This window comes from Ursus maritimus, unplaced genomic scaffold, assembly GCF_017311325.1.
Source record: "Ursus maritimus isolate PB19 unplaced genomic scaffold, ASM1731132v1 scaffold_2, whole genome shotgun sequence".
NCBI lineage: Eukaryota > Metazoa > Chordata > Mammalia > Carnivora > Ursidae > Ursus > Ursus maritimus.
The window spans coordinates 15,273,587-15,301,020 of NW_024424452.1; the positions used below are offsets into that span (position 1 = coordinate 15,273,587).

A 27,434-nucleotide genomic window follows, 5' to 3' on the forward strand; every position below is an offset into this window, starting at 1 on the left:
TATATATATATATATATATATATACACACACACACACACACACACACACACACACACACAATGTGTGTGTGTGAAGAAGTAATGTACAAGTTTTCCCACAATTTATAGAAACTATAAAGCCCACAGACCCCAAAATCTCAACAAACTCCACGTAGAAGTAACGAACTTCAGGAATGAGAGGCTCTACAGATCATTACAGATTCAGTAAGAGAATATTATGAGTAATTTTATGCCTACATATTCAGCAACTTAGAAGAAATGGGCAAACTCCTTGAAAGACACAAAGCTCACTCAAGAAATAATTTAGACTTTCATCTTTTAAAGAAACTGAAATTATAGTTAAAAACCTCCAATATTTCCAAAAGGAACATTTACCAAGCCAGGTAAGTCAAAACAGAAATCCACACCTACTCACAAAATATAGGAGTAAAAATACAGAACACAAAAGATGAAGAGATCTTAAAACGGTCAGGAAAATGGTGTATTAAAAAAAGGGCCGACAATTAGACTGACAACGGATTTCTCAGGAGCAACAACTGCAACTGGAAGAACAGTGGAATAATATCTCCACAGCACTAAGAGAATTACTGGCAACCCAGACGAACAGAACAACAACAACAAAATCTTTTAAAAATTAGACTTTTTCAAAGGAAACTTAGAAACATTAAATCCTTAGAATAAAATTAAAATCCTTGTCTATGCTGTCTATGCACAAATGTGAGCAGCAAAAACTAAGCACAAACCCATCTTTCAGGCAAAAAAGAATTGGGAAAAGGGACCGTGGGGATCTAAAGACTATATGAAACCCCCTCACTATTTTTGACAGTTTTCTCTCACCTCTTTGCCCCAGTGGTGGCACCTGTCATGCAGAAATGCATCGCAATGGTGCAGGTAGGTAAAACTGTGAGAGAAACCCACACGTCTGGCCAGAATAACAAGAAAAGTAGCTTGTGGGATCCAGGGACGGTTGGAGGAATCCAGGGAAAGGAAGAACCAGAGAAAGTTTCCCGTAACTTTGTACGTGAATCAGCACAACTTCCAGCTCACACCTAGGAGAGACCTAAGGAAGCAAAGGCTTTGAGAATTACACTATGGAATAAACTGCCACCAAATCTGTAAACTCTTAACTGCTATGTGGATGCAAAAGACCCAAAGTAGCACAGCAAAGTCTTAAAACCAAACTGATACTAGAAACACTGTTCACAGAAGGTAAGACAAACTTGTGGTTAGGACCTAACCAGCTTGGCTGCCCACCAAAAAAGAAAAAAAAAACCATTCTCCAGAGAATTCTAACAGGACTTGGTGACTCAAAACATAACTCCAAATATTCCTGAAATACAGAGAACCAAGAAAAATGATCCAATATTGAGGGAAAAATCAAAGGATGCACAGAATGGGAGGAAACACTCTTCAAGGAATTTGTAAGGCTACCATATCTATATAACAAAACCAGATATAGATTGTAAGAAAAATTAAAATTATAGGTCATTATTATTCATGAAATAAATATAAAAATCTTAAACCAGTAAAGTTAATAAGAGAGTAAATCCTAAGAGTTCTCATCACAAGGAAAAAAAATAATGTTTCCCTTTATTCTTTTTTTTTTTTAAAGATTTTATTTATTTATTTGACAGAGATAGAGACAGCCAGCAAGAGAGGGAACACAAGCAGGGGGAGTGGGAGAGGAAGAAGCAGGCTCATAGCGGAGGAGCCTGATGTGGGGCTCGATCCCAGAATGCTGGGATCATACCCTGAGCCGAAGGCAGACACTTAACTGCTGTGCCACCCAGGCGCCCCTTCCCTTTATTCTTTTCTTCTTTCTTTTCTTTTTATTGTATCTACATGAAAAGATAGATCTATCAGCTGAACCTATTACGATAATCATTTCATAACATATGTAAATCAAACCATCATGCTGTACACTTTAAACTTATGTGGTGATGTATGTCAATTATTTCTCAATAAAACTGGGGGAAAAAATCAACATAAAATACACATGGAAACATTTTTTTAAAACCCTAAACCAAAAACTGGCTTATCAAATCCAGCACTAATTATCAGGTGGTAAATCATGACCGTGTTGGGAGTTGTTTTTTTTTTTTTTTTTCAGAAATTCAAGGTTAAATCAACATTAGAAATCTATTAATGTAACTTATTCTGCATTAGTAGCTTAAAGGAAAGAAAAAAAGTCATATGGGTACTTCGATTAGATAAAATTTAACCTCTGTGGTAGGCTTCTAAAATGGCTCCCAGGGGTGCCTGAGTAGCTCAGTCTGTTAAAAGTCTACCTTCAGCTCAGATCATGTTCCCGCATACTGGCTTAGGGGGGAGTCTGCTTCTCCCTCCACTCTTGCTCTCTCTTGCTCACTCTCTCTCTCAAATAAATAAATAAAATCTTTTTTAAAAATAAAATGGCTCCCAATAATTCAGTCACAAAAAGAGTACTTTAAATAAATTAAGGCTATGTCTCATGGGTCCTCTCAGTTGAACAATAAGGCATCTAAGAAGTATAAGCACACTGTCCCTTAGCCATCTCAGCAGAACAAAAGCATAGAAGTGTTTATCTCAAAGAAATTTGTAGGTGTAACTATTATCCAATGAAATGAACCCCAATTAGATTTACAGAGGACGCATAAAGTTCCTGAGAAAGTTTATCAGCAGAAATACTGTCAACTTGGACTGAAAGACAAATAGTACAAATGGAAAAGCATTGGATTACTAAAATTCTTCTGGCAGGAAGTAGACTAATAAAACCACATAGCTACAAACCACATAGCTGCAAACATGTGCTATCCTTCATGACAAAGGAAGGATCATTCAAAAGCCCAGAGGTAGAGAGCTGACAAACATGGAGAATAATTCTAGAATTATTTCTATTTGACTGAAACCTAGTGAAAAACGTCTTACATTTTTCCAGAAGGACTGTGGAATTGATATGGATCAATAAGAACTTGTGCTTCCTATTTTCCCCCGTTTTTTTTTTTTTTTAAGATTTTATTTATTTATTTGACAGAGAGAGAGGCAGCGAGAGAGGGAACACAAGCAGGGCGAGTATGAGAGGGAGAAGCAGGCTCCCCGCTGAGCAGGGAGCCCGATGTGGGGCTCGATTGCAGAACACTGGGATCATGACCTAAGCCGAAGGCAGACACTTAACAACTGAGGTAGCCCTATTTTCCCCCATTTTAAACTGGACTGTCTATTATCCTATGCCTGTTCCACTAGCATACTGTGGGGAGGCATAATTGTGTGCTTAGTGTCACAGATCTTCGGATTGAGAGCAACTGTATTTAAGGAACTAAACCCAGGAAGCTTATATACAACTAGACCTGCTTTAGATGGCAAGATGCTGGACTTTGAGCTTGTAATGGGATGAGACTCTTGGTGCCTGGGGAGGGAGAAGTGTATTCTGCAAATGCAAGGGAAATAAGACGTTCGCGGCTAGAAGGCAGTCTGATAGACTACTTCTAAAATGGTACCTCAGATTCCCAACTCCTGGTATTCCTATGAGTAGTCCCCTCCCCTTGATTATGGCTGGAACTAGGGATCTGCTTCTAATGTCACTTCCAAGATTAGGTTATAAAAGATGTGATTTCCCTCCTGCTGACTCTCGCGGCTCTTCTCATATGGTTGACCTGAAGAAATCACCTGCCATGTTGTAACCATACAGCTTCATGATAGGAAAGTGAGGTCCTCCATCCAAAATCTATTAAGACCTGAAACTTGACATAAACCACATAACCTGGAAAATAGTCCCTTACCATGGAGAATAATTCCATGACTACAGCCTCCACTGCAAAAATAATTTAAAAACCTGAATGTAGAATAATTCCTTGATTGCAGTCATGTGAGAGATTCTAAACCAGAAGATTCAGCTAAGCCATGCCCATGCTCCATACATATAGAAACTATGATTTTCTTCAGGTTGCTGAACATACATCTACATTCTGGGAAGGTAGAGCACCCCAGTTTCATGGGGCTATAAACCCCTGTCCTTGAGACCCTTCTGAACCCAGCCATCCTATGTACTACTTCTTCTGGTTGTTCACCTCTATCCTTTATAAGAGTGGCTCCAAATTAATTGGCTTTCTTAAATGCAACGTTTTAAATGGGAAATAAACCAAGATTCAAAGTGATGAAGTGACCTGTCTAGGTTCACAACTGCTCGTTAAGTGGCGGAGCTGGGATTCAAACCCAGGACTATCTAAGAACCAAAATCTTAACCATTTTACTCACTGAATATGTCTTCACAGGACCTAATAACATAAAACAAAGCACTTTATTATATTAGGTAAAAGAAACAAGGCAGATTATATTCAGAATGTATTTTTGTAAATGCTTGATTTAAAACCGTTGATGATCTTTCTAACGAAATAAATGATATTTAAAAAAAGATGGAATGAAACTGGGCTCCTTAGCACAGTAGGTAGTGTCAGTCTTATATTAAAGATGGAATGATATGCTAACTTGGGTTTCTTTATAACAATTCAGAAGTGGTGGAACAAACGGGTGTTAATTGTTGTGGTCATATGGGGTTCTGTACACTATTCTACTTTTGTATTTGAAATTTTTCACAATAATAAAAAAAATTTAAGGTTTCTCAAGCTTGGCATTACTGACGTTTTCGAATTGATGAATTCTTTGTTGCAGGGTTTTTCTGTGCACGGTAGGATGTTTAGTAGCATCCCAGGCCCTAGCCATTAGATGCCAGCAGTGCCACCACTCCCACGTTGTGACACCAAAAATACTTCCAGACATTGCCAAATGTACCCCAGGGAAGCAAATTGGCCCCAGTCAAGAACCACTGCTTTAAACAGGTTGTTTGTTATTATTAGAAGCCCTAGCACAGGCAAACACACAAAATACTAGGAAAACTGCAGGATGTAAATACATACAAGTCATTTGCACTTCTATACGAGAGCAACTAACAGAAAATTTTAAAAGACAATCTAGATTAACAACAAAAAAGGCACTTAATCATAAGTTAATCAAAAGAAATACAAGACTTTTATGAAGAACATTATAATATATCCTCGAAAGATGTGGAAAATCTAAATAAATGGAGAAGCATTCTGTGTTTTGGATAGGAAGGCTTACTATCCTAATGATGACTATTTGTCTCAAAATTACCTACAGATTATATGTAAATTTAAGCAAGATTTATATGGAGGAAAAGGGTTAAAAAATAGCCAAGACAACAGAACAAGACAACAAGAACGAAGCAGAGGGCTTGCCCTATGCTAGATATTAAGGCATTCTTGTAAAACAATAATAATTAAAACAGAGTAGAATTGAAGAGAAAGAGCTAAGAGAATAATACATATATGGAAACATAATATTTAACCTAGCTTGGTACTACACATCACTAGGGGAACAAGCACTTTCTAGGAAACTCATCATCTATATAGAAATAAATTAAAAAATGGATCTGTACCTCACACACACAAAATAAATACTACATTCAGTAACAAATTTCAGACTGATTAATGCGAAAGGAAAATTTTTTCAGTTTTAGAAAAAAATATGGCAGACTATTTCTATGACCTTAGGGTAAGGGAGGATTTTGTTACAAAATGCAGAAAGAGGGGTGCCTGGGTGCTCAGTCAGTTAAGCATCTGCCTTTGGCTCAGGTCATGATCTCAGGGTCCTGGGATTGAGTCCCACATTAAGCTCCCTGCTCAGCAGGGAGTCTGCCTCTCCCTTTCCCTCTGTGCATGCTCTCTCTCTCGCTCTCACTCTCTCTCAAATAATAAAATCTTAAAACAAAACACAAAAAGGTTCAAACCATGAAGGAACTGATAAATGCAACAACTTTAAAATCTACATTCATCAAAAGAGATTATAAAGAAAGTTAAAAGACAAGCTACTGAGAAAAGCAGTTTGTAACATACATATCAGATAAAGGCTAGCAGGGGCACCTGGGTGGCTCAGTCGTTAAGCGTCTGCCTTTGGCTCAGGGCGTGATCCCAGAGTCCTGGGATCAAGCCCCGCATAGGGCTCCCTGCTCCACTGGGAGCCTGCTTCTTCCTCTCCCACTCCCCCTGGTTGTGTTCCCCTCTCTCTGTCAAATAAATTATGGAAGCAGCTGCACTATCCATCAACTGATAAATGGATAAATAAGATGAGTGTGTACACACACATACACACACTCAATAGGATATTACTGAGCCATAAAAAAGAAAGAGATCTTGCCATTTGCAACAACATAGATCTAGAAGGTATAATGCTAACTGAAGTAGTTAGTCACAGAAAGGCAAGTACCATATGATTTTACTCACATGTGGAATTTAAGAAACAAAACAAATGAACAAAGGAAAAAATGGACAAACCAAAAAACAAACTCCTAACTGTAGATGGTTGCCAGAGGGCAGGTGGCTGGGGAGATGAGTGAAATAGGTGAAAGGAATTAAGAGTACACTTACCATGATGAGCACCAGGTGAGGCACGGAATTATTGAATCACTACATTGTTCACCTAACCTAATATAACACCGTATGTTTCCCAGAATTAAAATTTTAAAAATATATATATGTATGTATAGTGCTCAAATGCACTTAATCAGAGAATTAGAAATTAAAATCACAGAGAGGTACCATTTACTCTTACCCAATTGGAGAATTAAAAAAACAGGCTGTCCTATGTTATAAAATAAGGTTGTAAAATGTGTTACAGTCCTGTTCACTAAGTGATCCCTATTTTATTATTTAAATGTTTGGTGTAGATGTAGATATAAGTTTAAAACTACGTATCTATATGTATATGTTTATATATGATATATGTGTTTATAATTCATGTTTATTTTTCATATATATGGAAAGATATATATATATGAAAAATAAACATAAAATATTAACTTTAAAAAAAGGCCAGGCTTATGGATATGGATCCTTGGGAATTTTTATACTCTGATGGTGGCAATGTAAACCACTGCAAACTCTTTAGAAAACAATTTGGCAGGGCACCTGGGTGGCTCAGTCAGTTAAGCATCTGACTTCAGCTCATGTCATGATCTCAGGGTCCTGGAATTGAGCCCTGTGTCAGGCTCCCTGTTCAGCGGGGGGAGTCAGCTTGACCCTCTGCCCCTCCCCCTGCTTGTGTGCTCTCTCTCTCTTAAATAAGTAAAAATTTTTTAAAAATTGGCATTGCCATGTGAAGTTGAAAATGCATATCCTCCATGATTCCACCAACTGTATTCCTAAGTGTTTATTTCAGAGAAACTCTTGAAGTAGACACCTTAAAAAATACAGAGAGCCCAAACCAAAACAATCCAAGTGTTCATCAACAGTAGAAATGTATAAATAAGCTATATCATAGAACAGTATTGTGGCAATAAAAACAAACTGATGACATCTATACATCTGAAAACTGAAAAACCTCAAGATAATGTTAAGAAAAAGGAGGAGGAGAAGGAGGAGCAAGGGGAGGATGGGGAAAGAAAGGAAAGAAGATGGACACATGAAAGAAAGAAGAAAACTGACTATGGTTCCATTTACGTAAATTTCATAAACAGGCAAATAAAAGCAGCAAATAAAAATAGGAAAAACATGACAATGAAAGACTGGGGATCACCATCCAGTAGTTTCAAATACTGCTATTGTAATACTAAATTCCCAACCTGCCATGTCAGTTTCCCCCACTGGGGTTGTTCAAATCAGGTGCCCAATTTGCTTTGTTAGACAAACATTTCATGAGTTAAGACTATCTCTACCCTAAACAAGCCTGCAAACCCTTTTGAGTTCACTGTCTTTCTCGCCATTTCTGAGGGCCACTGGTAAGTCCTTCATGGTTTGATTCTGCTCTTTTGCATCTTCGATCTAATTGGCTTTCCAGTCCAGGGTTAACAGGTCAGTCTATACTGACAAGGGGCACCTAGCAGAGCACCAGTCTTCAGCCTTGTTCACAGCCCAGTCCACAATTCCACACTGGAATTCCTTCCCCAGAGTTCCAGTCTGAAATCCCCATTCACTAGAGTCTCCTGGTTTAGTGCTAGTGGTCTACAAGACCTTCTCTTAACCAGTCCACAGTAACATCTTTTGATTACTCCTGGTATGTTTGCTGTCTGGTTTTGTGTAACAAAGGCTTAGCTACTGAGGTCCTTGAGTTCTAAAAAGTCAAATATACCACCTTCTGGCACATCTGCTTATTTTATGTCTAAAAAGATGGAGCTGGGGGGGGTGCCTGGGTGGCTCAGTTGGTTACGTGGCTGCCTTTGGCTCAGGTCATGGTCCCAGGGTCCTGGGATTGAGCCCCGCATTGGGCTCCCTGCTCCCTGTTCCCTCTCTCTAATAAGTAAATTAAATTAAATCCATTTCTAAAATAATAAATAAATAAAAACTATGGAGCTGGGTGAACTGAATATATACAGAAATGGCAGAATTTTACCAAAAACAACCTAGAATTACAATGGCTGTGATGGGGAACGTTCCAATTAGATGAGATCATTTAAGAAGCACACTTGAAAGCAAGGGTTCCCAAATAAAACAGAATGGGATACCTATTTTAACTGGCAAGCAGAGGCTTCCAATTCCAAAGTAGTTTCATTGAAAAATTCATTGCAAAAGCTAATAGAAAAATTAATGTGAGGGACCTAAAACAGGACTATAACTTCCACAGCTCCTTCTTTCCTCCTGAGTACTCATTCTACTAATTCTCTGTCTGAATTTTTTTTCCACTCTGAAAAGACTACACAACCATAAACAACAGTCTTCCAAATCAATGGCCTTACAGATAACCCCATATCTAGCTTCAAAGGAGGGCCCCATATAGGCCCCCTTAAAGTTGATGAAACTGATAAGTTTACTGGTAAACTGCTACATTATTTCTTTAAACAAACAAGGGTAAACTCTGGTAGATACCAGAGTCAGCAGAGGGGATCACAGAAAAACTGACAGAAGCCAGTGAAGGGTGAAAATTCTTATCAGAATCCTTTCTTCTGAATCTGTCTGTAGTGCCCAGTTGAGAGAGGAAAATAAAATTGCACATTATCCCTTCCCTTCCAAGTCCAAACCCATTGTTTATTGATCCTTTCTCTCTCCAGGATAGGGATTGTCTTCTTGCTTACATAACTGGGCTTGGCTTTTTGCCTGCCTGGGACATGCAAGTTGTTAGCTCTTTTTTAAGGCAATCTTTGTAAGTGACTAGATTTTGGGAAGGTAATATTCTTTACCCTCTTTGGGGCCCTTATACCCAAGCAGGGTTATTCAATACTGCCAGAAATATTTAAAATTAAAACTCTGTACCCAGAGGGAAAGAAAAATTGAGGATAATGTAGTTGGATAGGTGGATCAATATATGATGATGTCATTTAAGTTACAACCCAATTCTTTGAGGAATTGAAAGCAACTGTCCTAATCTTGTAAATTTTTTTTTAAAGATTTTATTTATTTATTCGACAGAGTTAGAGACAGCCAGCGAAAAAGGAAACACAAGCAGGGGGAGTGGGAGAGGAAGAAGCAGGCTCATAGCGGAGGAGCCTGATGTGGGGCTCGATCCCATAACGCCGGGATCACGCCCTGAGCTGAAGGCAGACGCTTAACCGCTGTGCCACCCAGGCGCCCCATAATCTTGCAAATTTTTTGACAGCTCTAGAGGCAATTCAAAATTCACCTACTTCACCAATCCTCAAACTCCCTTATTTATCTCAAAAGGCTTGTAAATTATTGGCCTTAGGAAAGCAAAGTCCATCTTGGAGAAACTTACATTCTTTCAGTCCCTTGGAGTTATAAACACAGCTCATAATCACCTGATTCGAAAGGAAGGAAGGAAGGAAGGAAGGAAGGAAGGAAGGAAGGAAGGAAGGAAGGAAGGAAGGAAGAGGAAAAGGTATTTTTAAAATGCAAACTGCTAAAAGGGTTGGCTCCTAGGCTCTAGCAGTCTCCTTAATTCCAGGGACAAATACAAATCTTAAAAATCTCTGCAAATATTAGTAATTATAAGGTCTTTGCATTGATCTGTTTGTGTATATGTTATAAATGTGAGATATTATGCTGCCTCTGGATAGTACTGCTAAAATTAATTTGTGAAGGGCTCTAATATTTGGTTTGAAGACAAGCATTGGGCATTATAAAACTTTGAAAAAGACAGAAACTAACCCAAATGTTTTTCAAGTTCATGTAATCTGAAGAAAATATCCTATATAAAAGCTAGTTTAAGGTTGATGGTTTAATGAAAACAGACGTGTTTAGAGTTATAACACCAAATAGAAAACGTTTATTCTACCGAAGTTTATTAGCCAAATAAATTCATATTATCTCTTACAAGATCTACCAACAAAAAAGTAATAGCTTGGGATAATGAAGAACACCTGGGTGGCTCAGTCAGTTAAGTGTCTGCCTTCGGCTCAGGTCATGGTCCTGGGATGGAGTCCCACATTGGGCTCCTTGCTCAGCAGGGAGCCTGCTTCTCCCTCTGCCTGCCACTCCCCCTGCTTGTGCGTGCTCTCTCGCTCTCTCTTTCTATCGGACAAAAAAATAAAATTTTTATAAATAAATAAAGTACTTTAAAAAAATAGCTTGGGATAATGGCTGTCTAATGTTTAATGAAGTTTTGTAGGTAATCTAAACATACTTATTTTAAAAAAGTAAATGTAAGCAAGACAAAAGTTTATAAATGAAATTTTCAGCAATATTTATGTCTACCTAAATAGTTCCCCCAAATCTTTTTGGTAACCTAAAACCTTAAGGTTTTGCTAAATTAGGTTAAATGATAAGTTAAATTCTTTAAATATCTAGGTCATTTCCAAATAAGATAAAATACTATAACATTAATTACTGAAGATTAACTACTTTGAGGTTCTTATTACAGAGAAACTAAAAGATATTTGGATGTGTTAGTGCTACACTGGAAAAATGAAAAAGGCGTATGCTTCTAAAAATTACAAAATATATTCATAAATTTGCAAATCTAAAGAATGCTAACGTAACAGTTCGTGATTGCTTACTTACTGGCTTTCACTAGAAGTTAAGGTCTCCAAGAATTAAGAATTCTAATGTAATTAAGACTACTGGAAATAATAAGGAAAACAACTCTGCATGCAAGGAAAGTAGGATGTGGGTGCTTTTGATTAAGAAAAAGTCTGAAAAACAGAAATAACATTTTTGTTGAAAGAAAAGAAAGTAATTTTGTCCTAAAATGAAACTGGTTATTTAGTTTCTTATTTTTGAAACTGGTTATTTAAAGAGGGAAACTGAACAAAATCTGAATGTAAAAAAGGTTTGTGGTAAATAAATCTTTGGAAGGAAATTTTAATGTGTGATCAAACTGACTTTCATGCAAAGCCATAGTGACAGACTCTGTAAAGATTGTGACACGTGGATAAAGCCCATTCAGCTTCTGCAAAAAATGGCCCCTCGTTGTAACAAGACAACAGTACGCTCCTGAGTCAGGAAATTAAGATGGATAAAAATGGCTACAAATGAACAGCCAGAGCTATGGGAAAACCAAGACAGCTGTCTGGCTCTTCCTAGCTCTCTGACAAAACCCATTTTTTGGTTTTTGTATTCCTTCACCCACCATGGTGCATTTAAGATGACTCAAATTATAAACAGACATTGGTGGGGAAACTTATAAAATTGCAGAAAGTCTATCAGCAATGTCTGACTTGTCAGGTCTATAATCCTGAAAAAACTGGTTTTGTCTCTAGAGGCCTCAGACCTCCTCCCGCTGGACCCTTTGAACACCTACAGCTAGATTTTATTCAACTGCCATTTCGTATGGGTTATCAATATGTCCTTGTTATTGTATGTATGTTTTCCAGATAGGTTAAAGCCTTTCCCTGCCACAAGGCTGATGCCCTCACAGTGAGGGGGGAAAAAAAAGTTAAAAAATTGTGTTTCCCACTTGGGATATAACTTCCATAATCTCCAGTGATCGAGGCACCCACTTCCCTGGGCAGATTATACAAACCTCAACAAAAACCCTGCAAATTTCCTGGAATTCCATCAATATACAACCTTCTGCTGATCCCTTGTTATCTTCTGAAAGTACAAACTACTGTAAGTCTCTAATGTCTTATGTTCAAGCCTGTCATCAACAGGTTAAAGAAATCTATCTGGATCCCAATTCAAAGATCACAGTTTAGAACTGGTTTTTTTGGAAACCAACTGCTCCTGGCCACTGAGACTGCTCTGCAAAATTAGAAGGTGTTAAGCCTTGAGTACACATCACCCAGTGAAAGACTCCACGTGACCCCTAGCCCTGTACAGACACTGGAAACCTCCAAATCAAATTACGAGAAAGAGAAGTATCTGACATCAAGGCAGGCTGCTTCCACCCAAGACGATGGGTCAAGACTGCCTACTTTAAAAGAACATGAAACCCTTTCCCCTTTTCCTTTCCCTTCCTCTGCCACTGGCCTGGAAAAATAATGCCTTTATCTCTCAGGCCACTGATAAGGGTGCCAACCTCTGGAATTTAGAGCAACCTTTTATTTCAGGCTAGAAGAAAATCTAACTATGGTCCTAACTTTTTACAAGCAAAATAAGACAACTTACTGGTCAACTCCCCTGAATTTACATCATGACTTAAGAGGACCGACCCAGGAGGCTTGCAGGATTCAAGATTCACTCTTTTTGGCAGGTACCTACTTCCTCTGTTAGGGATAAACATAAATAAGGCTATGATCAGGAACTTCTTAATCCTTGAAATTGTTGCAGAATCTGCTACTGAAGCAATAGCTATTCAACAAAGGTATCTTTAGACTCCGGCCAAAGCTGTTCTAGATAACAGAATAGCCCTTGATTATCTTTTAGGTGAGCCCATAAAGCAAAATGTTATGACCTGTGAATGCCACACGAAGGATCAACAAAAGCTGCTGGAACTACAGAGCGGCAGCTGAGAGCCCAAAATGGTGTCACTTAGGTTAAAGCCCAAGTCAGGAAACCAAGACTTAATACCTAATCTAACTGCAGCTTCAAACCACCAGAACGTAATCTTTCACCAGTTGACATAGAATTTCCTAGTCAATACTGGGAATTTACTGATAGACCCTTTCCACTCCCCTCAGGAAGGCAACCTTGCCTAAACAATGCATTCCTTGCAAATAAATTCCTTTTTTTTTTTTTTTTTAATTTTATGCCCTCTCTCTGCCTTTAAAAGCCTTCCTCCTATTTAGCTCATGAAGCTCCACTCTACTTGCTAGATAGGATGCTGCCTGATTCATGAATCATTTAATAAAGCCAATTAGATCTTCAAATTTACTCAGTTGAATTTTTTTTAATGAAGTCAAACTTATACCTATTAAAACTAAGTATTCTTAGAAACCATTATAATCCTAATCACCTAATATTTGTTATCATTTCTATAAATTTTGGAGGATGTCATAATCAATTTTTTTAAGATTTATTTATTTATTTGAGAGAAAGAAAAAAAGTGCGCATGTGTGTTGGGGGAGGGGCAAAGGGAGAGGAAGAGAGACTCTCAAGCAGACTCCCTGGTGAATGCAGAGCCTGATAGGGGGCTTAATCTCACAACCCTGAGATCATGATCTGAGCTGAAATCAAGAGTCAGATGCTTAAGTGACTGAGCCACCCAGGCACCCTGTCAATTTATTTCTTTTAAAAAACAACACTTTACAATTCCATGAGTTTCACTTCAGTTTTGTTAAATCCAAGCAAAATTAAATGTTGCCTCAACCAATGCCTCTCCACTTCTGAGTACGTTAGATACCAAGGTTCCTTACGAGATTTCATTTGGAATGAGTGTCCCACAATAACAGAAGTTTGCAAACAACTGATCTACAGGATAAAATTCAAGATCTTTCACATAAACTATAAAGGCCCTCCAAAGCCTGGTCACCATCAATTCCCATCAACTCTCTCAAGCTTTATTTCCCACTACTTCCTGCCTAGAAATGAACTTTCTAGTTAGAAACACCAAACTTCCTATAGTTCCTCATAAATATCACAATTTATGAGATGCTTCTCATCTTTGTGAATTTGTCCATATTGTAACTTCCAAACGACTCCTGCCTGGTTTTATTTTATTTTACTTTACATTTTAAAGGGGCGCCTGGGTGGCTCAGTCATTAAGCATCTGCCTTTGGCTCAGGGCATGTTCCTGGGGTCCTGGGATCGAGCCCCGTATCGGGCTCCCTGCTCCTCTGGGAAGCCTACTTCTTCCTCTCCCACTCCCCCTGCTTGTGTTCCCTCTCCTGCTGGCTGTCTCTCTCTCTGTCAAATAAATAAATAGTCTTTAAAAAAAATTACATTAGGCTATGGGAAACAAATGCCACATTCTGGGCCCCAGTGGGATTGAGCTTGGGTGACTTTCACTACATGGTGGAAGGGTAGGGTCCATAAATCAGATGTAACAGGGCCTAGTTGTTCCCTAGGTCCTTTTGTGCCCCTAGGTTGGGTCAGCAGTCATGTCACAAGAAGCCTGCCATCCCATCTCTTCTTTTTGGATACTGTAGGACTAGAGTTAGACACTGGCTGTTCCTAGGAGTAATATCTCTTGATGGCTCATTTGGCTAAGGAAGGCAAAGACATTCTGGACAGTCAAGGAATAACTATAGCACTCTAGCCATGGGTCACCCAAGGAGTACATTATCCTACAAGTCAGAACTGGATGTTCTTCTCTTTATCTGTTGAGCTACTTATCCTTTAGGTCAATGATTCTCAACAGGAGGGGAGAAGGGGAGCATTTTGTCCCCCCAGGGGGCATTTGGCAATGTCTGGAAACATTTTTGATTGTTGCAAAAGTGGGGAGGGTGTTTGCTACTGGCATCTATAGAGGCCGGGGATGTTGTTAAACATCCCACAATGTATAGGACAGCCCCCACAACAAAGAATTATCTGGCCCAAAATGTCGATAGTGCTAAGATCAAGAAACACCACTTTATTTATTTATTTATTTAATGATTTTTTTATTATATTATGTTAGTCACCATACAGTACATCCCCGGTTTCCGATGTAAGGCTCGATGATTCATTAGTTGTGTATAACACCCAGTGCACCATGCAATACGTGCCCTCCTTACTACCCATCACCGGTCTATCCCATTCCCCCACCCCCCTCCCCTCTGAGGCCCTCAGTTTGGTTCTCATAGTCCATAGTCACTCATGTTTCATTCCCCCTTCTGATTATCCCCCCTTTCTTTATCCCTTTCTTCCCCTACCGATCTTCCTAGTTCTTATGTTCCATAGATGAGAGAAATCATATGATAGTTGTCTTTCTCTGCTTGACTTATTTCACTTAGCATTATCTCCTCCAGTGCCGTCCATGTTGTAGCAAATGTTGAGAACTCGTTCTTTCTGATAGCTGAGTAATATTCCATTGTATATATGGACCACAACTTCTTAATCCAGTCATCTGTTGAAGGGCATCTCGGCTCCTTCCACAATTTAGCTATTGTGGACATTGCTGCTATGAACATTGGGGTGCATATGGCCCTTCTCTTCACTACGTCTGTATCTTTGGGGTAAACACCCAGTAGTGCAATGGCTGGATCATAGGGTAGCTCAATTTTTAACTTTTTAAGGGACATCCACACTAAGAAACACTGCTTTATTTCTCAGTCTGATACCACATTGTCCAGGAAGGTCTTCCTGAACACCCCAGATTACCTCTTCTTGGTTTCCCATAATACTTAGCATTGTATTGCATATGAATCTGTGCCTTCCATTAGATCATGTGTAGCTTTAGGACACAGACACTCTGTCTGGCACACAGTACATACTCAGTGAAGTAGCAGAGACTGCTATCTGCCTATCCCAATATCTAGCCTATACCTCTTTGTAAAAGAAAAACCAACTCTCAGTTGGGGACATGGTCACTTAGAATAAAAATTACATCCCCTAGCCTTTTATATAGGGCCATAAGACTATGTGATAGCTAACAGAATCCAAGAAGGGCTACCTGGAAAGTAAAGGAATGAAGGGAACTCAAGGGAAATGTCCTAAAAATATACGAAATGCCCCTTCTTATATGCCCACACTACCCCCACCCTACTACTTAGGAGATCGATAAGTGGAGCTCCAACTTAGACCACGGAGCTGATGGAGCCAAAAACTGGGAGCAGTCTAAATGCTAGATGACTGCAGAGCTTCTAAACCGGCCTCGGTCTGCCTTCTTTTATATAACAGCCACTATTTTGCTTAAAACCATGGCTATTTGGGGTCTCTGTTTTTTGCAAAGACACCTGGTCTAAATTAATAAATGATCTAACACCCAACTTCTGTTTTTTTGCCATCGAATGCCATCTTCTTCAAGACAAGTATGAACCGTGCTTTATTAAATTATGTTCTTGTTCTGCTTCTTCTCATTCTTCACTAACACATCCTGAAATACAATTTTTCCTCTGCTCCTTTCCTTTTGCAACCTGTTTTGCTGTCAGCTGCATTCCCTGTTTATTCAATTACCCCTCTCCAACTAAGGTTCTCAGCTACCTATAATTTGTAATAGAACAGTGATTTCCACAACTACAAAAGCACTGCTCTTAGATAGTATCCGATTAACAACCAGATTTATAAAGCTAGGTTTACTGCCTTCACAATGGATAAGTCAACCAGAATAATTTTTCAAAAACAAAAAAAAAAAGTAATATTTATAAAATTCTTCTGGGTTATTTTAATCTAAGCTAGTAGAGCTCGGGTAATCCTAATTTGCATGCTATTAATTTTACACACTGCAGAAGTGATCATAATTTGCATGAATACTGCCTTTCTCTTAACTTGCTCATAATATTCTTGCTATCCTTAAATTTCAGGAAATTTTCAAGTGGATATTTTGTTAAGTCCCTCTCTGTTAATTCTGTAAGATACTATAAAAATTTTGATTTCCAAAGTAAATTCCACTATGGAAATAACTATTCTTTCTACTTAGGAGTATCTCCATTTCCAAAAAAACTTTTTTTGCATTGCTTTCACCTATTTATTTATCTTTTTAAAAAGAAAACCACAGGCTTAATATGGTGTCACTTGGATTATGGCTCCAAGACAGTAAACCAGGGGCGCCTGGGTGGCTCAGTGGTTAAGCGTCTGCCTTCAACCCAGGGCGTGATCCCAGAGTCCTGGGATCGAGCCCTGCGTCGGGCTCCCTGCTCTGCTGGGAAGCCTGCTTCTTCCTCTCGCACTCCCCCTGCTTGTGTTCCCTCTCCGGCTGTGTGTCTCTCTCTGTCAAATAAATAAATAAATAAATAAATAATCTTTTAAAAAAACAAAAAAACAAGACAGTAAACCAAGACTTAATACCTCTCTTGGCCTGCCCCTGCTGAGTGGTGTGGAGGCAGAGGCTTGTGTGTATTCAAGATTCAGCTGCACCTGTAACCCACCAGCATGGTGGAGGAAGTCACTGCTGCTGGAAGTATAATGGCTGTTAATACTGCTTTATAAGAGGCACTGAAGACCACCCTCAACCACAATGACCTCCCAGTGGAATTCGCGAAGCTGCCAAAACCTTAAGACAAACACCAAACCAATCTTTGCGTGTTTGCACCCAACTGGGATGTCAAGTTGGTGGAGGCCCTTTGTGCTCAACATCAAATCAACCTAATTAAGGTTGATGACAACAAGGAAGTAGGGAAATGGGGAGGCCTCTGTACAACTGACAGGGAGGGAAAACCCCGTAAAGTGGTTGGGTGCAGTTGTATGATGGCAAAGAGTCTCAGACCAAGGACTGTCACTGGGGAATACTTCAAATGTAAGAAATTAACAAATAAAAAACTTGGTTCTTGTTCTTTAAGGAAAATATAAGTCTTAACACCTAATCTAACTGCAGTTTCACAACCCCTGAAATGTAACCTTTAACCAGTCAACATAGGAATTTCCTGCTCAGCACTAGCAAATTTACTGATAGACCCCAGCCATTCCCCTTAGGAGGGCAACCTTGTCTAAAACAATGGTTTCTTTCCTAATAATTCCGTTTTTTCCTTTCTTTCCACTGGCTCTCTACCTTTAAAAACCTTACCTTTTCTGTAGTCCTTTGGGGGTCCCCCACTATTTGCTAGATGGGATACTGCCTGATTCATGAATTAATAAATAAAGCCAATTAGATCTTTAAATTTTACTCAGTTGTATTTTTGTTAATACTTTCTTTGTTCTGGATCTGATTTCTAGTTTTCTTTCTGCTTTAACTTACTAGAAGCTTCAGAGTGTCAATTATTGTATTCTTATTTGTTCTCTTGTACTTACCACTGCTACTGTATTTTTCCTTTTAACCTATTTGTGCTTAATAGTTGTATATCTTTTTTCTGCCCCAAGGACAGACAGCTCTCTGAATTGTAGTTGTGATTCTTGTACTTGCTTCTGTTTAAGGGTTACCATTATAATGTTCTGTTTTTCTGGCTTTGCTCTTTTCACCTAGTAAACTTGTTTACTGATCCGTGGTCACTTTTGTATTTTAGCCATTCTTAAGTATATCATGGTGCACTCTTTTGTTATTGTTACAGATGATTTTTATTTGTTCCAGGTAATTTCATCGTATGTTAATGAGTTTAAGAGCAGGAACGATGCTGTATACACTAGTAATTTCCTGAATGTTCCCAGATGGCCATGACTGAAATTCCACAAAAATTCCACAATTCATGAGACAAAGTGAAATAGCCTCAAACTTTATTTCCACTTCCTACTCCAATTATTTGAGAAGTAGGCAGGCAGTAGATACCATTCTCTGATCAGCAAACTCCTACTGCCGTAGTCAATCACTTGGAGAATCTACCCATGTGCATAAGGTATTTTCCTTAAAATGTGACCCCCCTCCCTTTCTATACAAACATTTCTTGAAAGATAAAGGCAAAAAGACATTTAGAAATGCTTCAGTTTTTTCAACTCTATTAGTCTGGAAGAAATAAAGAGATCAGCGAGTTCTGTATCATTTCTGGAGCCATCGTATTCAAGACTGCAGCTCGATTTAATATGAAGTTGAAGAGGATGGGTGAATAATTTGTTAGAGTGATTTCAAGACATTAAAGTTACAACTTCAATCACTGGAGAAACTAGCTCTACTACTTGAACTTGAAATGACTATCTAAAAACATCAAGGATAAATAGTGCACCTAAAATTCTATAGTTGTACCTTAATACAGAACCAAACTTATCAGCCAGCCAAAGCAATCTGTTTTTATCCCTTCCCCACTCATTAAAAACTTTGCTTTTATTTTCAGTTTTTTTTTTTAAGATTTTATTTATTTATTTGACAGAGAGAGAGACAGCCAGTGAGAGAGGGAACACAAGTACGGGGAGTGGGAGAGGGAGAAGCAGGCACCCAGCGGAGCAGGGAGCCCAATGTGGGGCTCGATCCCAAGACCCTGGGATCATGCCCTGAGCTGAAGGCAGACGCTTAACGACTGAGCCACCCAGGTGCCCCTTATTTTCAGTTTTAAAGAAAGCTTAGCTCATATACAGTAGTCTCTAATGAAGATTCCCTGAACCACCCCAGAATGAAAAAATGCTTTCTTCCACCAAATTCTTTCATGGAGGAACTCTTACATATGCTAGCAGGTGATTACCTTATGCTCCCACTGTAACTGGAACTGACCAGGGAGGCAAGAGGTACCTCTCTGATTGAAAGTAACTGAAAATTCCTAAGCACAGCAAAAAAAGCTTAACTTTCATAGTTAATAAAACAGGGCAGGTAGAACTGTGAAAACTTTCCTTATCACGGTCTTCAACAATTTCTGCATATATTCCTGAGCCATCTGGTGATATCTTCAAGCCTTCAAAACCACCTAAATATTTTCAGTATTTTACTGCTAAATAATACCACAATAAGTATTAAAATACTTATTTTAAACAATTTTCCCAGGATAAAAATATTTATGGAAAGCAAAGCACAGCACACAGATGATTGACTCTGGGCTATGAATTCCTTATGGTCATGACTTTCAACTAACATGGAATATTTCCAACTTGGTAATTATTAATGGAATAATTCTATGTTTCTGCTTTATCTCCCAATTGCTCTGAGAGCAGGGACTCAGTCTCAAAAGACACAGTACAGCCCAGATTAGGCCTGCCTCAACCCATGTAGCTCTGCTTTTATCTGTTTTATACTGGAATTCTGGGAAGATTTGTTTCAAAAAAGAGCTCAAATATTGTTATTTTGTTTCATTTTTAGGTCTAAAAAAAATACTTGTACCTTCCCGAAAATTAAAAGGACTCAGAATACCAAGTGTGGGCAAAGATGCAAAGCAACTAGAACACATTCCTGTACAGTATAGCCATACACTAACAGTACAGCCACTGTGGAAAACAAGTATCTGTTAAGGACATGCAAATATAGAGATACAGATCTACCCTACGATCCCGCAATTCTACTCATTGGTATATACCCAAGAGAAATTAATGCTATGACCACCAATAGTAATGTACAGGAATGATCTTAGCAACTCTGTCCATAACGGCCCCAAACTGGGGCTTTACCTTGAGCATTATCGCCTTAATCCTTACTTGGACAGACTGGGGATGGGGAGGGAGGGTCTAACAGGCTTATTTTATACCACCTGAAGGAACCAGCATGAGAATATCTGGGCCAACATACAAGCACACAGACTGATATGCTTACCTAGGAATACAGGTGATTAGAAATTAGTTATGGTCTATTTTCTGGAAAGAACAATAAACTATGATGCCAGCAGCTAGGGCTATAATTTTCTTTGAATCAATAAAAATAACCCAGAGCCAGTAGAGTGATAATACCTAATAATTTATAATCAATACCCTGTAAGCTAAATGCAGAAACGCAGCTGTTCCTTTCAAATTATCTACATCAGGAATCAATACTCACTGCACAAGTTCTATACACTGAAAAAAGAAATCAAGAAGACATTCCTTCATAAGAGGAAGCAGGGTACCTAAAGGAGAAGTACACGGTTTTATCTTTTCTTTCTTTTTTTTACAGGGGGTACACAGCACTTTTATAAATGAAAAAAAATAAATAAAACTTACGCCCAACTTTTCCCCATAAGGAAATGCTACCTGAATTTAACAGTAGTTTCATTTTTGTATCCTTATTCTAGGTATATAAGTCATCAAATCACATTGTCAGATCAAGTCAGGGCACCCCAGTCACCACTTCATAAGAAAGGGGGAAAAAATGCAATGGTTTTAGAAGTATTTGAATCTAAGGAACTTCCTATACGGATTATGGATTAAGCTTCCAAATTGTGGAGCTCTCTACCCTTTTGCAAAAATCAAGATCCATCAGATGACAAAAGTACTACATGTTATAAAATATCATGGAAAACAGCACTAACCCTCTGAGACCAAGGCATGGACTCTAATTCTGACCTTTCCATCTAAATTTGAGTGAATCATTTTTACTTTCTGATTCAGTCTTTCTACCTGTAAAATGAAGGGGCTGGGTTAGATAGTCTTTATTTTTCTCTATCACTAAAAATTCCTAAATGCTTTGAATTCACCACTTGCTTACCAACATGTGAGATGCTTCTCATATTAACCTTAATCCACACAAAAGCCAACTATCCTTATTAATAAAAATATCTAGAAATTAGAAATCAGGAGTCACTAAAATTGAATGATGGACATTAAGGTCTGAGGTCTGTGAAAAAGAACTTTCACTGCGATAAACTGGGCTTGCTTCCACCAAAAAAATTAAAAAGGCCACAATTCATAAATATACAAATGAATTAAATAAATGAAAGGGTCTATAATGAACTGGCTAGAGAATTTTTTTAAAAACTCATTGATGAAGTCCTATCTATTCCAAAAAAGAGCTGTAGTTTACACACACACACACACACACACACACACAGAGATTTATTACTTGTATATAGCGTAAAGAAAAATAATAATAACATCTACTCACTTTGACAGAGATACTCCTCCGGCTTTCCCAATCATCTCCTCATGATGTAATACTGAGTGGTTCCACGGAATATGAAGGAACTTTAGGAGTGTTCTCATCCACCGTTCCGGATGCAACACAAGTTGTTCATAGTGAACTAACATGCATTTTTTATAGCCAACCTCCATACACTGGTTATACATGGTCTCTATGGCACGATTCCACTTGGTCAAACAGTCTCTATAGCTGTTCAGGTCAAACCCAGCTATAGTAACTTTCCGAGAAATCATTGAATGTACTGATGCCCGGCCATCTCGGACCATCAGGAGAAATTTGGCATTGGGGAATAACCTAGCAAGGTAAGTTAAGGATTTCAGGGCAAAAGGATCTTTATTACATAAATAAGGAGCTGGTTCCCCATGCTTAACAATAATTTCTAGTAGGAAGGCTTGCATGGCAGAATCCAGCACTTCATCAGTGACACCAGCCTCATCCAAGCGTATTTTCTCTTTACTTGACCGTGACCACATCTGCTTCAGAGCGAGGATGCGGGGAATCACCCTGGTTTCCTCTCCACAGCGAATATCGGGGTGTGCATCTAGCATGGCCCTCATGAGTGTGGTTCCACTCCGAGGCACACCTCCAATAAATATTAAAGGCATATCTTTGTGATAGGCAAAGGTTTTATTGGCTTTGATGTCCAGGCCAGTTCGCACAGTGGTCTTTGTGCTCTCCAATTTGAGAGGCTGGCTACGTTCTTCTATTCGGTGATGGCATTCCATGGCGTGTTGGCCCAAGTAAAACACAGTCACAGAACTAATCACCAGACATGCCAATAGTAAGTTCTGCTTCAGTTTTCCAACCATCTTGATGTGGTTATCTTGTTATTAAACAGATAGTCTGCTCGAAATAATTTTCAGAAAATGTTCAGGCCATGGAGATTCTACCGCAGAAAGAGGATCAACATCTAATGGGAAAAGGAAAAAATTATTTTATCATCCCATTAAGACTGTTTACCAAAAAAAAGATTGTTTACAACTTAGTCATCAGTGACCACCATTATATTTTAGCTAGAAAGAAGCTGAAGCAGTCTTAGATACTGCGATATTCTTAGAACACAAGTATACGCAAATGCAAGCAAAAAGAAATCATTTCTAATCAGAAACAGCTTTTCTTAATGTAACAATTCTGAAGCCATGTACCTTGCGCAGAATGGAAAAATAAAACTATTCCTATCAGTAAGTCATGAAAATATTTAATATGCCCAAGTATGTTTGGAGTCTAACCCAAGGCTCATCACTGATACTCAGATTTGCTTCACCCCTAAGAAGTCATTATCTCTACATTCTACTCGAAAGACAGATTGCAGAAGAAATATATGACTCCCAAAACTTTAACAAAGATTTAGTTTATTTATCCCGCAAGTTATTTATTTAGATACTACAGGCCAGATACCTGGGCTTGGCTGAGGATAAGCTTTGAAAAAGACAGCAGTGCAGTGACTCCTGCTCTCAGGAAACAAAGTCTCACGGACAGACAGATATGCAAACAATGACAAAATACAATCTGTGCCTTAGTAGAAATGAGCCAATGGGACAATGATAGTATAATGAAAAGAAGCACATAAGTCTGCCAGAGGAAGCTATAAAAGCCTCCTAGAAAATAAGGGGGAGGGATAGTCTAAGCAGCAGGAACTTGTGTGCGAGTTCCTGTGCACGATGACATGACAGAACAGCGCATATTTAGGTGACCAGTTGTTCAGGAGAGCTGGTGAACAGTGTGCGAAGACAAGGATGCATGTGTGTCTGTGATCTAGTCTTCAGAAGGACAGGTAAGATTTAGACACACAGTTTTCTAAGCTGAAGACAGACATGACCAAAGATGTGGATGTGCAGAAGCAAAAGCATGTATGTAAAACATATCTACTACGTAAAATATACATATTATATGTAACTGTAAAACGCGCCTATTATGGAAACGCTAGTTTAGCTGCAGAGCAAGGATACACACAGTGAAGCACACAGCCATCAGACAACACCTAGACTAAAACAATGTACCCTGAACCCTCAGTGAGGAGGTGTGATGGTTAATTTTATGCGTCAACTTGGGTAGGCTATAGAGCGCAGTGTTTGTCAAACACCAAACACTGGTTTGGTCTCGATGTTGCTGGGAAGCCATTTTTTAGATATGATTAACAATTGAATAAAAAAGTGAATCAACAGACTCTGATTAAAGCAGACTATCCTTCATAATATGAATAGGCCTCGTTCAACAACTGAAGTCCTTAAGAGAAAAGACAGGTTTCCTGAAGAAAAAGGAATTATCTTCAAGACAGCAACATGGAAACTCTACCTCAATTTCCAGCCTTCTACCCTGCAGAATTTGGACTGAAGGTTAACATCAACTCTTATCTGCTAGACTGCTCTATGGATTTTAAAAATGCCAGCACCTCAATCACAGGAGCTAATTCCTTAAAATTTCTCCCTTTCATATGTCTCCTGACTAATAGTAAGTACACCTGGGGAAATGACTAGCTATACTAAAAAAAGAACACCTTCCAAGAGGCAGAACATCGCGCTATGGACTAGTGAGAAGGTAGGCAATTCTCCCCCAAAACCAATTAAAAGCAGGATGAAAAGGACAACCCTTGCAGTCCTCTGGAAATCAGCCAAAGGAATAAAACAACCTAAATAGCATTTAGGCTTGAAAACTGCTAAATGTTGAGTAAGAACAATGACAGTCTGTGGCATTCTTGCCGAAGACTATTCCCACTCCACCATCCACCCACTCAGCAGGACAGAGGTTCCGCAGAGCAGGGCAAGGCAGGGCAAACTATAAAGACCGGTGGCTTTGCTGCCAGGATCAAAGGGAGAGCACTCAGTTTGGAGAAGTGAGTAACACACGCTCAGCTGTGCTCTCAGTGTAAGTGATGTGCCAGGTAGCAGGTGAGCAAGAAGGACGAACTGGCAAGCTCAATGCCAACTCAGAGGTGCACGGAGGCAAAGAAGGGACATGAACTGTATGGTGACTAACATAATATAATAAAAAAACATTAAAAAAAAAAAAAAGAAGGGACATGAAAGGAATAAGAGGAAAGTAAACACCAGTGCAGATTTGAAAATGCCCTGAACTTTGAATGTGCTCCTCTACCCACATGCAGATCCACTGGCAGAGGAAAAGTCGTACTGTCTTTAAGACGTTTGAGCACAGGGGCGCCTGGGTGGCACAGCGGTTAAGCGTCTGCCTTCGGCTCAGGGCGTGATCCCGGTGTTATGGGATCGAGCCCCACGTCAGGCTCCTCCGCTATGAGCCTGCTTCTTCCTCTCCCACTCCCCCTGCTTGTGTTCCCTCTCTCGCTGGCTGTCTCTATCTCTGTCAAATAAATAAATAAAATCTTTAAAAAAAAAAAAAAAAAGACGTTTGAGCACAACCACTGTCCATTAAGCTATGCTGCCAGGAAGGCAACCCCTAGAAAGCCATGCTTAAAAATAAAAACAATTTTAAGTGTGTGTGTGTGTGTGTGTGTGTGTGTGTGTGTATCTGACCAGCTCTATCAGCATACATTTATATGAAATGTCCATACAAGGCAAATTTAGAGACAGAAAGCAGAGGGTGGAAGCAGGAATTTAATGACAAATAGGCATGAAGTGACTTTCTGCAGTAATGGAAATGTTCTAAAACTGGACTGTTGTGACAGCTACACGACTCTATAAAATCCACTAAAAATCACTGAATTGGACACTTACAATGGGAAATCTTATCGTATATAAGTTATACCTCAACACAGCTGGGGTTTTTTGGTTTTCTTTTTCTTTTTTAAAGAAAACTTTCCTAGAAAAATATTTTGATAGTCTTATCGTTGATAGTCTTATCTTTGATAATCTTAGTAGGATACACCAAGATCTGGTTTTTGTCTACTCGTGTATTCATTCTTTTAGCTGCATATCTGAACACATATTACTATGCCAGGCAATGTACTGTACTGTAAAGCTACATCAAAGAACCACCAAGTGCGAATAGGTTGAGATTAAAGGATCAGCTTAATAAGAAAAGACTGCAAAGAAAAAAGCAATGATTAAGAACATTGGAAGTGGGGCACCTGGGTGAATCAGTCGGTTAAGTGTCCCATTCTTTTTTTTCTTTTTTTAAGATTTTATTTATTTATTTATTTGACAGAGAGAGAGACAGCGAGAGAGGGAACACAAGCAGGGGGAGTGGGAGAGGGAGAAGCAGGCGTCCCGCCGAGCAGGGAGCCTAATGTGGGGCTTGACCCCAGGACCCTGGGATCATGACCTGAGCCAAAGGCAGATGCTTAACGACTGAGCCACCCAGGCGCCCCTAAGTGTCTGACTCCTGATTTCGGCTCAGGTCATGATCCCAGGGTCGTGAGATCGAGCCCTGCATTGGCTGCGCTCTGGGTGTGGAGCCTGTTTAAGATTCTCTCTCCCTCTCCCTCTGCCCCTCCTCCCCCCACCCCTGCGCTCTCTCTAAAACAAAAACACAAAAAAGAACATTGGTAGCAACATAACATTGAAATATCTATACAGAAAACTGTATCCATGATATAAAAGAAACGCTTAAGATGTTCTACCAGTATTCAATTTAAAAAGGGGCAGGTGGTAAGAAAAGAAAACAATGGAAAGAAAAGAGAGTAATACATAGAATGGAAAATTAAGAATAATAGAATAGTAACATTTTGAATGTTACTAGAATAACAACATTTTGGTCGAAAATTATATTACAAACACAAATGAAGAAAACATTGCTGAAATGGAAAAAAACTTTCTGTAGATGTAAGGACCAACATTTTTAAGCAAAATAAATGACAATAAACCCAATCTGGACACATTTTGGCAATTTCAAATATCCTTCAATTTCAAATGTGAAGAGAATACTTCTGTAGAGTTTCAAAGGAAATAAGGACCAAAGGATCAAATAACAACCTGGCATCAGATGTCTCTATCACACTAAATGCTTATCCTCTGGTTTCCTAGTAGTCACCATTCTTTATTTTTCAAACTTGCTATAATGAACGTTTGTTACTCTTCTAAGTGAGAAAAGAAAGACATTTTTTAAATAATAGGGACAGGAGTGCCCGGGTGGCTCAGTCAGTGAAGTATCTGCCTTTGGCTCAGGTCATGATCCCAGGGTCCTGGGATTGAGTCCTGCATGGGGTTCCCTGCTCAGCAGGGAGTCTGCTTCTCCCTCTACCCCTTCCCCCACTTGCTTGTGTGTATGTGTGTGTGCGTGCACACACGTGCGCTCTCTCTCTCTCTTTCCTTCTCACAAAAATAAATAAATAAAATCTTTTCAAATAAGAAGGAGAGACTATCTTTAAAAAATGACATTTAGGTAGAGATCTGAACAGCGAATAAGAATTAGGTAAAGTGAAGGGAAGAACATTCTAAGCAAAAGCAAGTGGACACACAAAAGTCCTCCAATGGAAAGCCATTTTAAAGCTCTTAAGGAGCAGGGTAAAGCAAGAGAAAAAGTGGGTGAATAATGCAACTGGAAAGATGGGCAGTGGTCAGACCATAAATCTTGTGGATCAGTTTAGGGATGTGAAATTTTATGATAGATGCAATCAGATGTGACTGATTTAAAGACTTTAAGCAGGGAGTTACTAATTCTATTTTAGGTTTATACAATCTCATTCTGGCCAAAACGATCTTGAAAAAGAACAATGCTGGAATATT

The 27,434-nt window shown here is 39.0% G+C and overlaps 1 protein-coding gene across 1 annotated transcript in view; it reads right to left on the reverse strand.

Annotated features, from left to right (window-relative positions):
* Positions 1-27,434, reverse strand: part of TPST1 (tyrosylprotein sulfotransferase 1) — a 158,158-nt gene that overhangs the window by 92,876 nt on the left and 37,848 nt on the right. Inside the window, exon 2 of the mRNA XM_040635003.1 lies at positions 21,760-22,705. Within this exon, the coding sequence (XP_040490937.1) occupies positions 21,760-22,604 (845 nt within the window). The 5' untranslated portion in view covers positions 22,605-22,705. The remainder of the gene's footprint in view (positions 1-21,759; positions 22,706-27,434) is intronic.